Source organism: Galeopterus variegatus, unplaced genomic scaffold (genome assembly GCF_000696425.1).
Source record: "Galeopterus variegatus unplaced genomic scaffold, G_variegatus-3.0.2 Scaffold1035, whole genome shotgun sequence".
Taxonomy (NCBI): Eukaryota; Metazoa; Chordata; class Mammalia; order Dermoptera; family Cynocephalidae; genus Galeopterus; species Galeopterus variegatus.
In genome coordinates this window covers 230,031-251,674 of record NW_007727146.1, presented here as the reverse complement: position 1 = coordinate 251,674, position 21,644 = coordinate 230,031, and the positions used below count along the sequence as shown (strand labels likewise).

Genomic DNA, 21,644 nt, shown 5'->3' with positions numbered 1-21,644 from the left:
CTTATTTTAAGTCATTTTAAAAGATAGCTATCTAAAGCAAAAACAATAGCGATGTTGTGTGGGGTCACAGATATAAAAGTAAAGTATGAGAATACTAGCACAAAAAGGAGGAAGTCAGAGTGTGCAAATATTGCTGCAGTGAATATTTCTGAGCATGAATCTTTGTATGCATTGCTTACATGATAAAGTACAAACACTTTGCAATCTGGCCTTAGTTACCATTGTAGTCCTATTCCTACTATTTCAAGTAAGATATCCCCCATGTCAACCAAAAAGGAATCACTCCCCATTTTCAGAATATGCACGTCACCTCCTTAATCAGTAATTTAAGATCTAAATTAAATGCTACACTGTAATTATTTCTCCATATATCATTCTCGCCATTAGAGTATATCTTAGAGGTCATGTTTGAAATCTCAATTCTAAGCACTCAACAAGGATATGTGGAATGAATGGATGAAAAAAATGACTAGCTAGTAACAATTTTCTTAATAAAAGCAAAGGACACAATTATCTAAAGTAATTAGCAGTGATACTATGCTTACATCTGACACTCTAACCACCTTTATAAACACCATTATTACCTCTTTCCAGGAGTTCTCAGCCTGAGGACTTGCTCCGTATTTATTCCCTTTAATACTATAAAATTCTGCAAAGGTTCTGCTACACATTTTACTATGCCAATTTCTATTACTTACAACGGCTGGGTGGGCTGATGTCCATTACAGTCAAAGTAGGATTGTCTATGTCACTTCCCCTTCTTCTTATTCGACTATCATCGTACTCTGGGGTGAAGATACTGCTTCCACTACTAGTGCTTAAGGAGTGATCCGTAGGACTGAAACTCACAGGAGACCGGAAGCTGGTACCCTGGGTCCTTCTAGCTCTTGGAAAAGTTTTACGGCCTACAAAATGAAAACAGAAATTACCTTACGCCTTTTATTAATATGCTACACTTTTAAAGTGTTTATTATTTGTAACATAGGGAACAGAAATTTGTCCTGTGACTAGGCTAAGAAACTGAAAATAGCAGTGATTGTGAGGAAAAAAAATAAACAGGATCTGAATAGAGATTCAAATAATCTCATATGGTAAAACACACATGCATGCGCATACGTACATGTACACACACACACACACACACACGAAAATCACAGGATAGAGGGCCGGCCCGGTGGCGCACTGCTACAGTGCGCCGCTTGGGAGCATGGCGGCGCTCCCGCCCGAGGGTTCGGATCCCACATACAGACCGGCCGCTCACTGGCTGAGTGAGGTGTGGGCGCAACACCAAGGGTTGTGATACCGTTGCCGGTCCCGGTGTACAGCAGAACATATTTGCAAGACATATCCAACAGAAGACTCATCCAAATTATGTTGGGGGGAAATAAAAAAAACCTCCTGTAGGGCCGGCCCGGTGGCGCACTGCTACAGTGCGCCGCTTGGGAGCATGGCGGCGCTCCCGCCCGAGGGTTCGGATCCCACATACAGACCGGCCGCTCACTGGCTGAGTGAGGTGTGGGCGCAACACCAAGGGTTGTGATACCGTTGCCGGTCCCGGTCCAGTACGGGCGCGACACTGAGGGTTGCGATCCGTTGCCGGTCACGAAAAAAGACAAAAAGGAAAAAAAAAAAAAAGAAAATCACAGGATAGAAACCTCTCACTTTTGGATAAAAAAGAGAAAAAAATTTTTATTCTGATTTCCAATAAGCATTTTAGAATATAAAACAAAAATCAGAAAATTTATAGGTAGCAATTTTTTTCTTAAAGGGACAATGAAAGTATGAATTTTATCATAAAAAATAATTTTCTAATTAATATTTTTAAATTACTCCTTTTCTTTTAAGGGAAAGACAAGGATTATGAGATAAGTTGACATGAAGCTAAAATATTATAGTTTTAGTTATGACCCAATTTCCTCAAAAACCTTTTTTTTTAAACCGGAAAACTAAGTGATCCAGGAACAAATTTACTTTTAATACTATTATATAAATATGACATTCTTTAAAATTTTATATTTATTTCTTGAGATTTTAAACATACTGTTCTTGTGGTCTAATTGCCAGAAACTTACCATCATTATACTCTTGATGATGATACGAAACATGATACCTTCTTGGATATGTTCCTCCTTTTCCAAATTTCTCAAAGATAGGGTTATCATAGTCTGTCAAGACATATAAGAAAATTATGTTATAAAAAAAATCAAATATTTCTAACGATGAAAAACACACTTACAAATTTTTATCTGATTCTTCAAAAATGTCCTCTCTCCCTCCCAGCCAAAATGTTATTCAATGACATAAACTTTTAAACATTTAGAATTTATATAGTCTAACCTGAAAATTCCTGATGATTATCTGGGTAGCTCTGTGCCCTAGGCATTCTGGATTTTGGATAGCTCTCTCTATAAATAGAAAATGTCACATTAAATTAAGAGAAAGTATGTAAATAAGACATTTTAAAAAACTCCTTAAGCAATACCTATATCTATCTATCTGTGTGTGTGTGTGTGTGTGTGTGTGTGTATAAAGGAGCTCACTCCGAAATGTTAACATAACTTAAAAAAAGAGAAACTTCTTTTTAAACACTTATTTGGTTTACACAGGCAAAAAACTTGGCTTTTAAAATTAACCTGTAGAGTTCAGCAATATGAATAATATATTTTGGAATCACAAGTGTTTGGAAACACCTATGTTTCAATCCAAGCTCTGCTATTTAACTGCAACTTTGGCAAATCACCTTTCTGAGACTGTTTCTGCATCTATAAAAAGGAGATAATAATTTCTAACTGATCAAGTGTATATAAGTAAAGTTTTCAGGACAGTGCTTTGCAAATAGTAAGTACTCAATACATAGCTTCTCATTACTACTTTCCTGAATTTCTTAAATGTCTGCCTTGAGGTAGACATTGACCCAGAGAGGTTTCATATATACAGATAAGAGAAAACTAAATGTACGTTCCCCAAAAATGTTACTTATCTTTTCAGAATTTGCTTTCATAAAGCAATCCCAGAGGAGATTAAACAGGTAAAGATTTTAATATTGATTATTCTCTGTGTTACAGGGTGACTACCAAGAACACTGTCCTACTGAGACCAGGAGAGGGAGCACTTGGAACAAAACTTCACAGCTGCAATTTGATCCTGCTCATTTATATTCCTAAATGGCTATTTCACAGAAGAAAAGTACTTAAATTTTTGTAATGACAACTGATACACTGGGCTACAATTACCACGAAAAAATGTGAGTTATTTTTAATCTGGTGCCACAATGAACATAATCATGAATAGGTGAAACAACTTAAGAAATCTCCAAAACCAAACATCAATGAAAAATTTGGCAACAGTTTCACAAGCAGTTTTAAAGTAAACATACATAAATTCTAAGTTTGCATTAGTCTTCAAACACAAAATTTTGGCAAGCAGGAATACTCAAAATATTATGATTAGATTTTTTTTTTTTTTTTTTGACAGCTGGCTGGTACAGGGAGAGAACCCTACACCTGGACCCAGCACCACACTCTAACCAACTTAGCTAACCCACCAGCCCTCAGATATCATTTTAACTAATAAAGATAGCGAGTCCCAAGAGGATAAGACATTTATCCACACTGTGGAAAAATTCATTTGCCATCAGTATAGACAAGTATCAGTTAATTACATTCCTCTGAACGTATCACAAAAAATGTTACAGATAATTCAATGTGCTATCTGTATGCATATTTACCCGTATATATTAAAAAACAAAAACTACAATCAACATTACCCATCCAAAGGACTATCAAGTGACGGACAACTTCCTGAGCCAGAATTTTCAGGGCTGCTTAAAGATAATGGATCCAGCATCTAGGAAAACAGAGTTCCATTATGATTCAATCTGATAGAACCAAAAGTTACTTTAAAAAAAAGAAAACGGCTTTACTGAAATATAATTCATGTAACATAAAATTTACCCAATTAAATAAACGGCTCTTTATTTATATTGAGTTGTGCAACCTTCACCAAAGTTTTAAAACATTTAGGGACCCCCGAATGAAACCCCATATGCAATAGTGTTCACTCTCCAGAGTTACACTCATGTTTAAATGTCCCTTGTAGGTAAGCCACAACTTCAAAACTTCCTAAGAGAAAAATATTCTTTCTCCATAGACTATTAGCTAAATAATTAAAAGCTAAAATATTTCACATAATTTTTCTTACCAAAAACTGGACAGCCCCACCCAAATTGAGATTAATGACATTGTGAATGCTACATTACTAGAAAATGTAAACTACTGCATAGGGTGAACATCCAATGCAATGTTAAGGAAATACCAGCAATTCGACGAAAACATTTAGATACTACAAAACCAAAGTATTTTTTAAAATGTTTTAAGAATTTCACAAACCTCATCTTCACAAAGTTAAATGTTTGTGGTTTTACTCTATCTTTCAAATGTTAAATAAAAAATCTGAACATTAATCCCAGAATTACAAAACGAATTAATTCATTTATTTATGGATGAACAATATAAGAAAACCATTCTTATTCCAGTTTTCTTCGTGCATCAATGCAGGCACATGTGAATTAGTGGCATTTTCCCATATTTTTTACTATTTTGTTCACTTAAGGAGAAAAATATGGGATTGGGAAAGAGGTAACACACACACACACACACACACACACACAGACACACAGACACACAGACACACACACACACACACACACACACCCCAGATACCTGTCAAATCACAATGACCCTGACGACATCCCTTTAAATGAAATAAAAAACAGCATCAAACTATTGCTTACTTGGTCCATGCTCTCTGGAATGAACTCTCCTTCACTGTTGATACTAGTAAATGACCCATTCCGAGCAACCTGGTGTAATTCATCTGGAATGTATCCTGGGGGAGGAGAACTTCTATCTCTACTAGTGGAACCTCAGAAGAGAAAACAATTGTATGATTTTATAAATATCAGCAAGGAAATCAATTTTTGTTTGAATAGGCTATATTTCTGAACTACGCCAACAAGTTACAGAAAATGAAATCCAGTTTTTATTAAAACTTATCAAAACATTCATGTTTGTAAAAACTTCAAATGTTTTTATACCCTTTCTAAACTCCCACCCTTCTGTAATTATTAAGCTCACTGTAATATTCATTTATACTTATAGTAGTAGTATGTTCTTCTGACTGCTGACAACTGCATCCTTAGTGGACAATACAATGCTGAATTCTAGATAAATACCACTGCTTCTGAACTTCCAGAGGTAACTCATACCCAAGTATGTTAACTTTTAACCTAATTTATAAAAGGCATCATAATGTAGTGAAAGAATATGGGCTTTGCAGTCAGACCTCAGTTTAAATCTCAGTTCCAGTTATTTACCAGCTGTGTGTCTTTGGGAAAATTACTCAATCTTCATGAACCAATTTCCTCATCTGTAAAAAGGGACTAAATCCCTTCTCTGCAAAAGTGTTGTGATGGTAAAATTATTCATAATGAACATATGCTGTGCACATCTGGCTCCATGTATTCTTTCCATTCTGCCTTTTTAATCTTTATAAACCTAAAATGAAACTACTTCTTAGTCATTTAGCCACTATTAAGGTATTTTCAATTTAGAATCCTGGATTTCATTTTTGGGTACTTAAAATTAGGCTTTTTTGTGGTAAGCCATATTCGTGGAATTAAAATTTCTTCATTGTTTAGAAAAATGGAGAATCTAGCATTTAAGATAGTTACTTTAATTAATCACTTTTCTTATGAGACAGTAACCCACTTTATTTTAACCTGGCTCTGTGGAAATGATGCTATGTTTATTAACATATTTTCTCCCCTTTCTCATAATTTTTCGAAATTAAACTATAAAACAAATATGGGGAAGTTATATGAGCATTTAAGTTCTGATCATATTTAAAGAAAAAAGGGCTTTTAGCCTTATGTAAAGGGGTCGCTGAAGTATATGGCAGCATTTGCTAGTAAAATAGTGAGAACAAGAACAAAATGATTACCACCAGATGTGCACAAAAGAGATCACTGTCCACACTTGCTAGTAAAATGATTAGGGGCTCAACTTTGAGTTAGGGTTGATTTAGACTTTATAACAACTATAGCCACAATGATTATATTGGTCCCTGACCACACACTATATATAATATTTTTATTCCTTCCACATACTCTTGTTCAGTATACTAAAGAGATCAGTATACTCAATTACTAAAAGGAGATAGGGAAGGAAAAAAAGGCTACAAAAATTTCTTCATCACCTTACTTGACAACCCATTTTTCTTAACTTTTGTTAGTAATGGGTATGCCAATACACTCTTGGTTGAGACCTGTACACCGTGTACATTCCCATCCCAAAGAAAGTTTTTCCTCTAGCTTCCTTTTATGAAAATAACTAAAGGGAATACTTGTCAACAAATCAGAAAAAAAGATAATGGTCACTGTTTACAGCAGTGCCAATAAAAGACCAGTAATTCTATACGTTACAATTTCCAGTTTCTTCTTACATTGGCATTGAAGTCAAACAACAAGAATATTTATCAGCAGAATGAGATTGAGGTATTCAGTAAAATTTTAATTCAAAATGTCAATTTAGTGCATTTAGCTTGTTCTGTCTAATGCAACTTAAGTGAATTGGCAATTTTTTACTTAAAAATGATAGGTGCTATAGTGTGATAAAAAATGGAGCTAAAGATAGAAATGGACAATTGGGCCGGCCCGGTGGTGCACTGCTACAGTGCGCCGTTTGGGAGCGTGGCGGCGCTCCCGCCAAGGGTTCGGATCCCACATACAGACCGGTTCCCGCTCACTGGCTGAGCGAGGTGCGGGCGCAGCACCGAGGTTTGCTATCCCGTTGCCGGTCCCGGTCCGGTACGGGCGCGACACTGAGGGTTGCGATCCGTTGCCGGACACGAAAAAAGACAAAAAGAAAAATAAATAAAAATAAAAATAAATAAATAAAATAAAATAAAATAAAATAAACTAGAAGATGCCAAGGGAGATGGAAAAGGTCACACTTAATAAAAAAAAAAAAAAGAAAGAAATGGACAATTAACAGTAGTCATGCTTTCTATTTTAAAAAGTAAAATGTACTTTACAAGTGTTCTTGCAATTTAAGTCTACAACCATCCCATAACTTAAACATGAGGACAAATGTACTGGTCTCAGGTTAATCAGAGAGCTGGAATTTGAATTCAGGTATCCCAAATGTTCTTTCATCACATTTTTAAATTAAATCAAAATATACCTGAATAAGGACAAACCATTTTTATTTTGTTTGTGTATCATCTCTGCTGCTCACATTTCCAGCACTTCTGAAACCAGAAGTAGGACTAATGGGCTGGCTGGTTAGCTCAGTTGGTTAGAGCATGGTAGTGATAACACCAAGGTCCAGGGTTCAATCCCTGTACCAGCAAGCCACAAAAAACAAATAAATAAATAAAACAAAGACAAAAGTAGGACTTACATAAAGACAGACACTTGGAACACAATGGTCATAAAATGAACAATAGATTTCTCGTGGTTCACATGCCAATTTAATCTTTTCTTTCATTATTAACAATCTTCTTCTATTAGTCTTTTTTAGATTCCCAACCACATCTCTTATTTTGTTCCACTCTCCGCCTTCCTCCCTATTCAGCTGTTTCTCTTCTCTTCTACATTTCCCCTTTAAGTTCACTCTTCATACGTATTTTCCATGCTATCTTTAATGACCACATTCACTGTCCTGTTAAAAACATTCATACCAGTGGTTTTCTGAGCAATGTAATGTTTTTATCATATACAGATGTAGACTATCAATGTCTTATACAAACTGAAGAAGATACACATAACAGGGGAGTTTAGAGCCCCTCTGCCTAACCCATGCCTCGATAATAAGGCCTCCTTAAAGAACAGCACACAGGATCCTTATTTCCTTATACCATAAGCTTTATTATAACTGCATTATTTATTTTTTTTTTTTGTCTTTTTCCGTGTCCAGCAACGGATCGCAACCCTCAGTGTCGCCCCCGTACCGGACCGGGACCAGCAACAGGATAGCAAACCTCGGTGCTGCGCCCACACCTCGCTCAGCCAGTGAGCGGGAACCGGTCTGTATGTGGGATCCGAACCCTCAGCAGGAGCGCTGCCGTGCTTCCCAAGCGGCGCACTACAGCAGTGCGCCACCGGGCCGGCCCTATAACTGCATTATTAATGGCAAATAAAAATTGAATATTAATAAAGTAATAAGAAAGCATAATCTGGAAATTCTTAGTAATCTTTATTTTGATAGCATTCTTGGAAATAACTAAAACTCTAGAGAAAGGCTTATGAATTCAGAATCTAGTCTATCAATTTTAATACACTAGGAATTACATTCTTCTTTTCCTCCATTTTATTTGTAAAACATTAAATCTGTCAAACATTAGAACACCCTGGGTATAAGAATTTAAATTGGACATTGCTAATCCTGTAATACTTGAAATGAATTTTCAAGGGACATCAGATACTAGAATGTGGTTAGCTAAATTACAGAGAGTACAGAAATAGGATGGAATTTATCAGGAATATGTTTAAGTGTTGCCCTACATTAAAGGATAGAGAAGAAATTAAGACATCACCCATTTCATGATTCAGACACTAGCTTTCTTACCTATTATAGAAAGCCGTTTTTTCCTCTCTGCTCCAAATACTGTGTTATCCAAATCTTCTAGTGATGGCAATGGTTCTAAATTAGTAGCCTACAAAGGAAAAAGGACAATGAATGCTATTCTTCCCCTTTAGGGCTTAAAACAGAATCCTCTCCCTACCAAATACAACCTAGCTATTCTATATTGTTTGTGGGCCTTATCAAATCCCCTAGTCTTTGAAATTTTAATTCTAACGTAATTCTTTCCGAGTTGTCAGTTTCTATTAGTTTCATATGTACAATGTATTACTTATTTGTAATTATGACTATAACTTATTTAATCATATTGAAAATATATAAATGATTATAGAACCTAACTATGTTTCATATATTGACTTTCACTGGCATATATCCTATAATCCTTGCTGAAAAATATCCCAATTCATACCTGTGTACTTCCATTTATTACAAGTAATATTTTGAGGCTCTTCATATGAATACTACGATCCAGCAGTTCCACAGCTTTGTCCAAGTCATCTTGGGTAGTTAATGGAATTACCAACTAAACAAAAAAGAACATAAGGAATCATGCAACCATCTCAGGTCAAGTTCTTCTATGAGCATCTCCATTACTAGGGAATTATAAATCTCATTTTGTTCATTATAGTAACAAAACGAAAGTCTGAATGAATGTATGTATCTAGACTATTTTGCTCTCCCTATCCTACCACTAAAATCTTAGAATGAGTATGGATAAATTTTTTTAAATTCTATGTTATTTTAGAAAATTCATTTAAAGGGCCGGCCCCACGGCTCACTCGGGAGAGTGTGGAGCTGGTAGAGCCGAGGCCGCGGGTTCGGATCCTATATAGGGATGGCCAGTGTGCTCACTGGCTGAGCGTGGTGCGGACAACACCGTGCCGAGGATTGCGATCCCCTTACCAGTCCAAAAGAAAAAAAATAGAGAATACATTTAAAGATTAATTTTCTAGGATATTTCCATAATATTGCTAAATTTAAGTTACAATATATTCACCCCAAAACAACATTAAGGAGTACATACAAAAACTGTATAAAATAAAGATACTACTTTTCATCTGCAGAGATGAAACTCTTAGTTCTTTCTCCAGTAGTAACCACATATTTGCACTGTCACTCAGTGCACTTACTGACATACCAATATCCTGATCTGTGACAGCTGCCATGGAGGGCTGCCACTAGTAACATACCTGCAATCTACAGCCCACCTGGGATTTATCACTGATCCTGGTAACCTGGCCACTACACTCTAAAATGAATAAGCTAAATGGGTCAGCCATCCAGTAGTGAACCCTGAATGTAGAATTTGCTTTCATTAGCCCTCTCATAGATCAGGTGTCATAGAGGACAAAAGTGTCCACCTGAAAGTATGATTCACACAATTAAAAAAAAAAAATCAAAATACCTTTTTCTTTCTTTTTTTTAAAATACAACTTAAAGTAGCTTAAGAAAACTCTGTCATTAACTTCAAAGAATATTCTATTTTATTAAAAGAGGGACAGAATACAAACAAGTGAACATATTCCACACTTGTTAACCTGTTTTAATTAGCACAGTATATGAGCCACTCAAATGTAAGGCCCAGTTAGATTGAGGTCCTTGAGAACAAGAAAACCCCACACCAGCAATTAGCACACAGCACAGCAAAGAGCAGACACTTGGTAACTGTTGTTTAATAAATATCACAGGGATGCAGGCTCAATCTGCACTCAAACCCACTAGCTGGCATGGTGTATATTCACTTACTGCAGATTTATTTTTAAAAAGTCCTTGTTTGAAGAAAGGGTGCCAGACACAAATACCAAGCAGGATTTCTGTGAATTTCATCACACAATCTGCTTAATATTTACTTACTCTGGACCCAAAATTATATTTCCAATTTCTATTTGTCACTAATTTTGTACTACCACAAGTTATCCACTAATCCGGCTCTTTTTTCTCTACAAAAAAATGTTTATAAAAAAAAAAGAATTATCATCGAACAAGCCTGATGTACTGATCTTCTTAATTAAATTCCTCTCATTTTCTCCTACCAATTATAAACCACACCTTGTTCTTATCTTCAATATTGTTTTTATTATATTTTAAGCCCTGTGAAATATTTTAAAATACTTTAAATATTTTGAAGACTATTCTGCCAATTTTTCATTGAGGGGAAAATCTGAATATTTACTTTTATTGTACATTTATTTATAACTGAATTGCTTACTTCTCCAAGATACTGTTGCTTTGGGGTGGGGGGGAACACTAATTTAAATGACAGTAACCAAATACAAACAAATGATTCCGCTCTTCTTCAGTTTGCTGCCATGAAATGTGCAGCACCTGGTGCAGCAACTTAGACACTGCCTATAGTCCTAAGGAGATTTCCCATTGTTCTAAAGTCACCTGTTACAAACTGTAAAATGAGGACTAAGAGTCAAGAACAAATTCCAGCTTATCTAAATCATACTGAATAAATCACAGAATGTTTTCCTTTTCCTGATTGGTGAATTCATTTCAGCCTTGCTATGGTATGAATGTCCTCTCCAAAGCACATGTTGAAGCTTGATCCCCAATGTGACAGTAATGAGAGGTAGGGCCTTTGGGAGATGATTGGATCATGAGGGTTATGCCCTCATGAACGGATTAATCCATTCATGGATCATTGGGTTATTGGATGAGGAGGTTATCACAGAAGGGTCACCAGAGGCTTTATAAGGAGGGCAAGTGAGCACATTAATGTGCTCTTGCTCAGCCCTCACTGTGTGATGCCCTGCATCATCTATTCCCCACTGACTTATTTTTGATAAATCCATTGTATGTTAACATAAATCCTTTCTGGAAGGGAAACTAAAAATTGAACCCAAGAACATATTAAATAGAACTTAAATTTGAAAGAAGTGAATTTTCCTGACTTTACACAGTGAAGTATGAAAATAGCCCATAAAAAAGGTTTTCTTGCTCTATTCATCTGAAATTGGAAAGATCCAGTCCCCCAAAAGAACACACACACAAACACAAGCATACAGACACACACTGCCAGCACCTTATTAGATAAAGAGAAGCCAAACTAACAAATCCAACCAATCCCAGCTTAAAGTTCCTGGTTGTTTCAATTCTAGCAAACTAGAATTTTACAGAATAATAGTTCATCTTGAGCAGAGAAATTTATATTACACTAGGAAAAAGATATTTATAGAAGTGGAGTAGCATGCACTATAAATGAGTTTTTTTGCTTGTTCACAGGTCCACGAAACTAACACCCCTCATAAGATTTTCTGTAGTACCACCAGTGTCCAAGGTCGTGCATTTGGTTTGGAACAATATGTCATGAAGTGAATCAGGACATGGTTAACTCACAGAATCATAGGGTTGCAAGAAATATTAAATGCATTCTTACCCTAATGCCACCTCTACCACATTCCTACCAAGAGGCCACTCAAATATAATGGCAGAACCATTCACAGAAATCCTTCAGAAAGCATAAGAAAAATAAAACTAAAAATGGAGAAATCTTCCTATTTTTAGAAAATGAGAAAGGGTTCCTGAAACTACAAATCAGTTAGCTTGATGTCAATCCTCAAAAAAATCCCGGAAATATTTACACAAACAAACTGTGAGAACTCAGAAAGGAAACAGCAATTCTAGGAGCTAGCACAGGAATAATACAGACAAAGCATGTCAAACTAACCTTATTTTTCTTGGCTGGTAGATCAAGAAAATATTGTAGTCTTAATGTATGTTGGCATTTGGAAGTTTTCATGATACAATTTTAGATTTTTTTAAAAAAAGGAAAAAATGTATGTCTGGGTTCCCCTAGAATCATACCATGAGCTAAGAATTCAAAAGTTCAAGTCATTTATATGGGAAAAGATACTAGGAAACAGTGGCAGGGGAATGGGGAAAACAAAGGGAAGGAGGACCATAAGGGGTGTGTCATCCAGCAAGTTGTGACCGTGGGCAAGTGGAGTCCACCAACTCCACCCCTGAGGCCTATTTCCCATTGCCATCAACCCTATATGTACTATAGCCCTTGTGGTCACACCTCTGGAAAGCCCTCAAAGTCAGGGGCTGACAACTGGAAATCAGGCCAGCATGAACAGAAATAATGAGTGGCCAAGATAGAGCTGGGGAACAAGATGTATTCATGACTAATTGAAAACCTAAAAAAGTATCTGAAAAATAAAATTTCAAGGTATTTCTATACTATAGTACTCATCGTTTTACTTGTGTAATATCAACTTTTTAGGATATGGATTTTTACTTTATCAAAATATTTTGATCTCTGAGTTGTACGTGGTTTCTTTAGACAAGCTACACTAGCATTTCCTTTTGCTTTAAATTAACAATTCATTTAAAATCTCATATTTTCAAATATTTTTATTTGCACAATGCTTTAACATTTGGAAAGCACTTTCACATGTTTTCTTGCATTAATTTTTACTAAGCTCTCCACTGTCACTCCATTCCCACTGGCACTTTTCCTATTCCTAAAACATGTAAGTCGTTTCCATCTTAGGATCTTTGTATACACTAATCTCAAGCCACTCTCTCTACCAGCAATGTTCATGCCTTGAAACTCATTGCAGGCTTGGATTTTCATACTTAAAGTCTCAGTATAAATATCACTACCTCAGCTAGTTCTTCCTTAATATTATCAATAGGACTCCTGCTGACTGCCCTTGCCTTAATTCTTTACCACAATACTTTATGCATATCTCTCAAAAAACTTCATATATTTAAAAAACTCATTTATTGTTTGCTTCTACCACAAGTCTATAATGTCTCCTCCATGAGGAGTTGCAATTCATAAGTCATAGCATTAAGCCTGACAAATTCAATAAATATTTTCCAAAGATTAAAAAAACCCAAATCAACCAATCAATTAACTAATTAAATTGTCCCTGTTAATTTTAAGATCTCAAGATCTTGCGATCTCATAGGATATCAAGAACTAAAAGAAACCTCAGAGACCATCTAATCTAATCAGAATTTTACAGAATATTAAAAAGGGGTTTCCTTAGAACACAGAGCTCCTCTGTGCCAGAGGGAGTCCTGAAGATCACATGTACATAGACCCCCCCTTATCTGCAGGGGATATGTTCCCAGACGCCCTGCAGATGCTTGAAACCACAATAGTGCCAAACTATATATATTCTTTGTTTTTATGATCTGATACCCAAGGTGACTACTAAGTGACTTACAGGTGGGTAACAATACAGCGTGGATCATTCACATCCAGGGCAGGCTGCAGCTGGACAGGGCGAGATTTTATCAAGCTACTCAGAACTATGGACAATTTAAAACTAATGAATTGTTTATTTCTGGAATTTTTCATTTAATATTTGTGGACTGAGGTTGACCACAGATACTAAAACCTTGGAAAGCAAAACTGTGAATAACAGGGAACTACTGTACTGACTCCCAAACATAAGCATAATAATTTATGAGGCCCTAACCAACACTAAAATAGTCCTCTAAGTTTTAACTAAGTTGTCTGACTACCAAAGCTCTATTGTCTGTAGCCAAGTATAGAGTATGAAAGGAAAAGATAATTCATCAACAAAATACGCAGAGTAAAAATAAAACATAAATAAGTAGTAACTCCAAGTAATACATATATTTCCTTCTACAATAGATTCTCATTCAATTATTTGCATAGTAGCACCTTCTACTATTTTCCAAAATGGAAAAAAATCTATTTTAATCACTTGGAATTTATTAATTTACTTGTGATACTTTATTTCTCTGACATAGCATATCCTTATCAATCCTAAGTCAACACACAACAGTTCTAAAAATAGTCTCTTAAATGAACATACTTCCTTCCAAAATAAGAAAAAAAAGTTAAAAAGTTAAAAGTTAAACTGTATGTGTTTACCTCGTTATTGGTATAATGTAGATCCATAGACTGTCCAAAGGCAATTTTAGCTTTAGACCTCAGATCTTCCAGTTTAACTGGTCTGGGGAACTGAAGAATTCTATATAGATAGAATTTTAAAGTATTTTATTGTCTTAGGCACAGTTAAATAGTATACTTGCAACAGTTACCTCTTGTTAGAGAAATATAAAATTAAGAAAAAAGTATGTAAATATTCACTTAAACACTACAACAGCTCATTTTTGATCAAGCGTGCAAATTTCCAACACAAACTTCAAAAACTCTGAAGTTTGTTCTATCCTAGTAAAAACTTTAATAAGAAAATTCTCAAAATTGTCTGCAGTTTTCAATTTGCATTGCAACTGTCATATGAATCTTAACGAGCAATATAAAACGTCCATTGAGGAAAGTGATTAACCTTAACTTTGTGACATCTGCATAGTAGAATGCAATGAAACTGTTGAATAAAGTTGCTCTTTGAAGATCCAAATTTTCATTTCTGTATCTTTATCAACTCAACATTTTTGAGCACATACATCATGTAAACATACCTCCAAAATAAATATTTTCTTTTTTTTTTTTCCTTTTTGTCTTTTTTCGTGACTGGCAACGGATCGCAACCCTCAGTGTCGCGCCCGTACCGGACCGGGACCGGCAACGGGATCGCAACCCTTGGTGTTGCTCCCGCACCTCGCTCAGCCAGTGAGCGGCCGGTCTGTATGTGGGATCCGAACCCTCGGTGGGAGCGCCGCCGCACTCCCAAGCGGCGCACTGTAGCAGTGCGCCACCGGGCCGGCCCCCAAAATAAATATTTTAAACAAATTAAAGCTTTAAAATGAATTAAAATTCTAGTATTTTGTTCCTAAATCCCAAAGGGTTGGCCTGTGCTGCCTCTAGAGAGCATGCACCTAAAGCTTGAAGACTACCATACTAGACAGTAAGGTCTATAAGGGGGAAAGACCATGTCTTCTTTGTTCACATATTCTTTCAGGGACTAGCATATGGTAAATACTCAATAAATAGTACTGAACGAATAAAAAAATTGGGAAAATACCCATAAAAGATTCTTAAATAGGAAACTAGACTGAATAACAGTTCTATGGTATATCTGACATATTCTATTTTTTTCCAACATCTTTGTGTAAAACATGCTTATATCTTTAAGTTATATGATTTGTGAGCCATTTTAAAGTCCTTAAAACTAACAGGCTTTTAATCAAAATAATTAATGAGACACTAATAGAAATGAAATCCCAATTTCTCTAACTCCTATTAGATCTTGTTAGAAATTTTGTTGTCAAATGCCTCCACCAGCACTTTTGCATTGTGATACAGATATCAGGTGGAAGGCTAGGTTTACATCTCTGCTAAATATTTTACAGCCACCAATCCAACTCATCTTCCTCAACATTACTAATGAAACACAAGTCATAGCATTGAGGTCTCTTGAAAATAATCAAAATTGTGAATTTTGAAATCTATAGACAAATTCTGTATAGTATCTGGAGGGATGATACAATTATGATAAGGGTAAAAATAAAAAGAAATAATATTTAAAGGCTGCAGTATGCAGTGACCTTATTTGTTCCCTAAAGTTAAAAAAAAAATTAATAATTTCTGATGTTTAGCCTGAATTTTGACAGATTCTATCTTAAGTTTAAACACACGTTAACATTACCAAGGACTACTCCATTCTTAATTTGTAAGCCATAAACTTCATTCAAATCTGGAAAAACCCTTTAATAGCTTAATTAGAATATATGTTTGATTAAATGAATTAATTGACACATATCAAGTTTCCTTCCTTACCTTTTTTCTCCTCTATGTTCAAATTTGACTCGGACATCATTCTGCAGTGAAAAACAAATCAGTCATACAATCATTCAGAGATCAGATAAAATTTCTAGAACTTCTAAATCTTTTTTTTTTTCTTTTCACTCATTTAAAATAGAACAGGGGGAAGGAGGTGTCATTTGTAGTGCCAGCTCCAATCAATTAACAGTGTCTGCCAAAAAGCTCGGTTGAGAATTATGTTGCTGAATCTGGACTCAAGAGGAAAGAGCACCAAGATATATTAGTGAAGGCATCAGGGGTATGAGAGAGACATTTGCCAATCCTGTCATAGTAAAATCCACTTTTCATGCTGGGCATTCCAAACTAATTTCATTTGTAAGAATCTAAATCACCCTCATTTATAAAAATACAGAGTAAACTATTTGAAAAAAACTTTTTGTTTATCTTAGTGCTTGAGGAACGGATGAAATATCAGCTTTATAGAGCAGTTATCACATTGAATGAAACTCTACCATTTTTTTTAAATGTGCACTTATGGGAAAACGTATAACAACAAAATATTTGATTCAAACATATAAAACTGAACACATTAAACAAGTCCTCTATACAATCGGGATAATAAAGAAAAATAATTCATAGACCAACAAAATATACTTATTAAAATATTATTGAAACAAATACCTGTTTTTTTGGTGATGAAGATTTTGTTTTTCTGGTTTCCTGTAATGATAATGCTGGTCGACTGGCCTTATGAAGGACAGCCAAATCTTGCATGATTGAATTCAAAGCTTGCTGATCATCTAGATATTTTTAAAATAACACATATACAGAATTATAATTTTAAAATATATTTATCACAGACAACAAACACAAAATTTATAATAAAACTTAATGTAAAAAATGCATTAACTTAATGCAAAAAATGCATCTAGAACATTTTTAATGCCTTCGCTTTTGATGAAATAAAATTTTAATTATTTAAAAACTGAAGACAAAATAATCCTGACGACAAATAACATTAAACTTGCACTAATCTCAAGCTCTAGCATCAGACTAGAGGTCCACAGATTAGACATTAGCAGGTGAGATGAAGTCACTCTGATTCTTCTAATGATTTAATATTCAAGGATAAGGGTCAAAGCAGCCCTGTTACAACAAATTCTTTTCTATGACTCAGAAAAAAAAAGAAAAAGAAAAAAAAATCAACAAGACCTAAAATCTTAATGAAAGCAAGTGCGGGGGCCGGCCCATGGCTCACTCGGGAGAGTGCGGTGCTGATAACACCAAGGCCACGGGTTCGGATCCCATATAGGGATGGCCAGTTGGCTCACTGGGTGAGCGTGGTGCTGACAACACCAAGTCGAGGGTTAAGATCCCCTTACCGGTCATCTTTTAAAAAAAAAAAAAAAAGCAAGTGGGGACAAAATAAACAACTTTGTATAAATACCATTTGGCATTTATATTCAAAGTACAGACTTCATTTTAGAGGGTTTTTTTTTTTTTTCTTTCATCAATACTTAAGAGTCAGAAACAAAGAAAATTTTCATCTGTGGATAGTGGCCTACAGATATTTGGAAGTTTTCTCTCAAACTTCTTCACCATAAGAGTTGTCAAAGGCCGGCCCATGGCTCACTCAGGAGAGTGTGGTGCTGATAACACCAAGGCCACGGGTTCGGATCCTTATATAGGGATGGCCGGTTTGCTCACTGGCTGAGCGTGGTGCTGACAACACCAAGCCAAAGGTTGAGATCCCCTTACCGGTCATCTTTTAAAAAAATAAATAAATAAATAAGAGTTGTCAAGACTACAAACATAAAACAGATCATTAAATGATCATGGTCAGTACAACGGAAGAAAAATCCATTCCTCAGAAAAAGTTCTAAGTCCATAAAATTGAGGGAAAGTATCACGAACCATGAACTTTTAGTCTCTTCCCAATATATCAAAGATTTCATTATGAGACTTTATGTATCTCCTAGATAGGCCAACTATAAACTCTGGAAGGCTTCAAAGACAATTAATTGACTTTCACTAGTAAATCAATTCTATTAATGATAATCCATAATTGATAAATAAAGGAATGAAGAGACCTGATATTTTAAAATATAACCATTTTGGTGAACAATAATTTAGGTTCCTAGAGTAGTAATAATCAAAACATGCTACATCTTGTAAGGGAAATCATTAAAAATATTCTGACAATTCAATAGCTCCAATAGTCTTTCAAATAGACAAATAGCTGATTTCTCTAACTTACTAGTTTTTAATAACATTCAATATATTCTATTCTGTAGTGAAATTATTTACATATTAAAATTTTAAATTATTGCAATGGTTTCATTAACAAATTCCAGGTTAAGAGAAAATTCTATAATCCTTTGCAAAGTTTCCTTTGTAAAATAAAATTTTGTCATAAAATTAGTTTATATAAACAGGTAACTGGCCCAGTCGGTAAAATGTAATCACAGCAGGTATACCATCAATAGGTCAATTATTGATAAATTTTCCCTCTGTCTGAATAAGTTCAGAATGGTCTCAAATGAAATAAAATCATCTCACATTACCTTCTTGAGAAAGATAAGATCCTTAATTTTACACTGGTAGGAGGGGAACTCTAATAGTTAAACGTATCTATATTGCTGTAATTATTTTATTTTACTAGAAAAAACTTAAAAATGCTTGAATTTAGGCATGTTTATATGTTTAATATCACAATGTCAAAATAAATAAATGCCTGTGAAGGCTTTGTATAAAATCTCTTATCACATTTATATACATATACTTATTTCCTTGTTAAAAGAAATGAGTACAGTTTTCTAAAAAAGGAAAGAGCCATTTGAACAAAAGTTCAAATATTAGGAAGAAGACATACAAAACAAAGGGCAATTTAATTGAGTTCCTTCTCTTGCTGGCTTGAAGAAGAATAACATGATAGATAAGTATCCGATAGGAAACTTACTTTTAGGAGGCTGACAAAATGTAAGCTAACAAATCCACAAAAGATCAAGGATAGTGGTAAACATACTCAAACTATAATAAGCATTGTTCAAACAATTCTTAGACAAAACAATTCTTGTTTTGCTCTACTAAGAATCCCGGTGGTGGTCACAAGGTATTAGGCAGATTAGACAGGTTATAAATATCATAAGGATCATGAGTTGACCCAACAGGCAGTAAAGATACCCAGAGGATCCCAACTCTGACAAATGGACACACAGAAGCAGCAGTGGGTTTCTGACATATGTAGAAAGAACATTCGATTGGGCACGATACCAGAAAAACAATTGGGAAATAATTTCATTTATCGGAAATGTTGGATTAGATACCTTATATGCTTATTCATACTTGAAAAATAATTACAGGAGAACATCCTCAATCAATAATTCAAATATCTAAAACTACGAACATTTTTTAAAAAAATCAAATATCTGTGATTCGCACTTGTAAATAGTCATGATTTTCTGTGATTACCTTTGTGTAAGTTTTTAAGCAACAGCTGTTCTTTGTTTTTTTGCTTACTATAGTGCAGTATTATTTGAGAAGGATGATAGAAATCAATTTGATAAATACATAAGCTCAGAGTGCAAGTGAGAGCAAGTAAAATGAAAAGTTGACAGTAGTTGAGTAAAAGTATATCCAATTTGGAGCTCCGGGAGGTGAGTGAAGAATTTGGACTACAACAGGGTACTACGCTTATGGCTACAGAAGGGAAAGTGGAAGAGAAATTTTAAAAGCAGGAAGGTGAAGCTTTGGCTTATACACTTGTCACAAGTACATACACTAAAAGTATGCTAGCCCTTCCACTAAAGAACTCAGGCAAATTTAAGCTCTTCACCCTTGATGTTACATATGTGAACATGTATAAATAATGCATTTGTTTTGTTAAGCAAGTGGTAGAAAAAGGGTGAAAGACAAACTTTGGCAAGTAAATGTCAGAGTTAAGATATCAGGATGAATCTACATTTAAAAACTTGACCTCCAACTACTCAGTCCATTTTTCCCGATTTAGGAGAGGGCAGGCCATTTGCTCCATTTCTTTCTAGTGCCTCCCCATCGAATCCCTGCCTTACAGTGGAACTTGCAACAGGAAGGAGAAAAGGAAAAAAATAAAAAAGAAAAGGAGGTAAAGAGAAAAACAAAATGATACATAAACTGAACAGCCACAACCCATTCTCTCCCTTTAGATTACTATTATGAAACCAAAGGATATTAACAAGAGTTGTAAAACATATCTTCCCTGAGCATCAATGATTTGCTGCTCTATTCTGCTATAAAATTTTATGATTTATTTCTCTCTTGCCATCAGACTCTAAGCAAATCACAATCCATCTTAACAGTTTATTTTCAATGCCCCTATTGTGTCCTGCATAATACAGGCATTCCAAAACTAACAATTAACACAAAAAGTACTCTAACTGAAAATCTGTTAAGTAAATAAACATAAAACCTTACGTAAGTCTGCTACATCATAAAATTTCATTATAAAAAGGTTCATCATAACACATAGTAGAAAAAATTTTGTCTCCCACATTCTATTCTTTTTAATAATAACTGAAAAATGCTTTTAGTTTGAACTCACCCATTGTGGCAACCAGCTTGGTAATTTGAAAATTAGGAAAATGGTTCTCCCATCAGCATTCTTTATTGCCTTAGAAGGTTAAAAAAAAAAAAAAAAAAGGTGAACAAATTAATAATAAGAAATGGAGGAGGCAGCCACACACAAAAAAAAATCCGTATAAACAACACTGTGAATACTTTACATATCTTAGCGGGGGAATGTAATGGGTTGGATGTCACCCCAAAGCTCACTGAGACTTAATCTCCACTGTGACAGTCTTAAGAGGGTGGGAAATCCTATTAAGGTAATTGAAAGGTGGGGCCTTGAAGAGGTAATTAGTTTTGAGGACCATGCCCTAGTGAACTGATTAATCCATTGATAGTTTAATGATAGTCATGGGAGTGGTTCTGAGGGTTTTAAAAGGAAAGGGCATGAGAAGTGGCTCTCTCTGCTTCTGCCATTTTGCCATGTGACACTCTGCCAACAAAGTCCCCACCAGATATGTTCCCTGAACTTTGGACTTTCCACCCTCCAAAATGGTAAGCAAATATTGTTTCTTTACAAATTACACAGTTTCGGGTATTTCTGTTATAAGCAACAGAAACCAACTAATACAGAGGAGGTGCTTTATATTGGAGGCTGATTATGTAGGCACTCTTGCCTAACACAAACCAAAATTCTAGACTCCCAGAAGAAAAGCAGGTATTCAGCATAAACCATAGTGTTTGTACAAACACTTATCAGGGATGTTGGAACCCTCAACCCGTTATCAGTTATCAGAGATGTT

General features: G+C 35.1%; 1 protein-coding gene across 1 annotated transcript in view; it reads right to left on the bottom strand.

Annotated features, from left to right (window-relative positions):
- The window catches only part of MAP3K2 (mitogen-activated protein kinase kinase kinase 2), a 36,606-nt gene extending 15,613 nt beyond the window's left edge, over nt 1-20,993 (bottom strand). The window contains exons 1-11 of the mRNA XM_008574348.1: nt 20,879-20,993; nt 16,981-17,099; nt 16,315-16,355; nt 14,506-14,605; nt 9,052-9,165; nt 8,628-8,715; nt 4,793-4,923; nt 3,767-3,846; nt 2,338-2,405; nt 2,073-2,165; nt 699-905 (exon numbers count right to left, since the gene is read on the bottom strand). Of these exons, the coding sequence (XP_008572570.1) occupies nt 699-905; nt 2,073-2,165; nt 2,338-2,405; nt 3,767-3,846; nt 4,793-4,923; nt 8,628-8,715; nt 9,052-9,165; nt 14,506-14,605; nt 16,315-16,355; nt 16,981-17,099; nt 20,879-20,882 (1,045 nt within the window). The 5' untranslated portion in view covers nt 20,883-20,993. The remainder of the gene's footprint in view (nt 1-698; nt 906-2,072; nt 2,166-2,337; nt 2,406-3,766; nt 3,847-4,792; nt 4,924-8,627; nt 8,716-9,051; nt 9,166-14,505; nt 14,606-16,314; nt 16,356-16,980; nt 17,100-20,878) is intronic.
- Nucleotides 20,994-21,644: the final 651 nt, after the last annotated feature.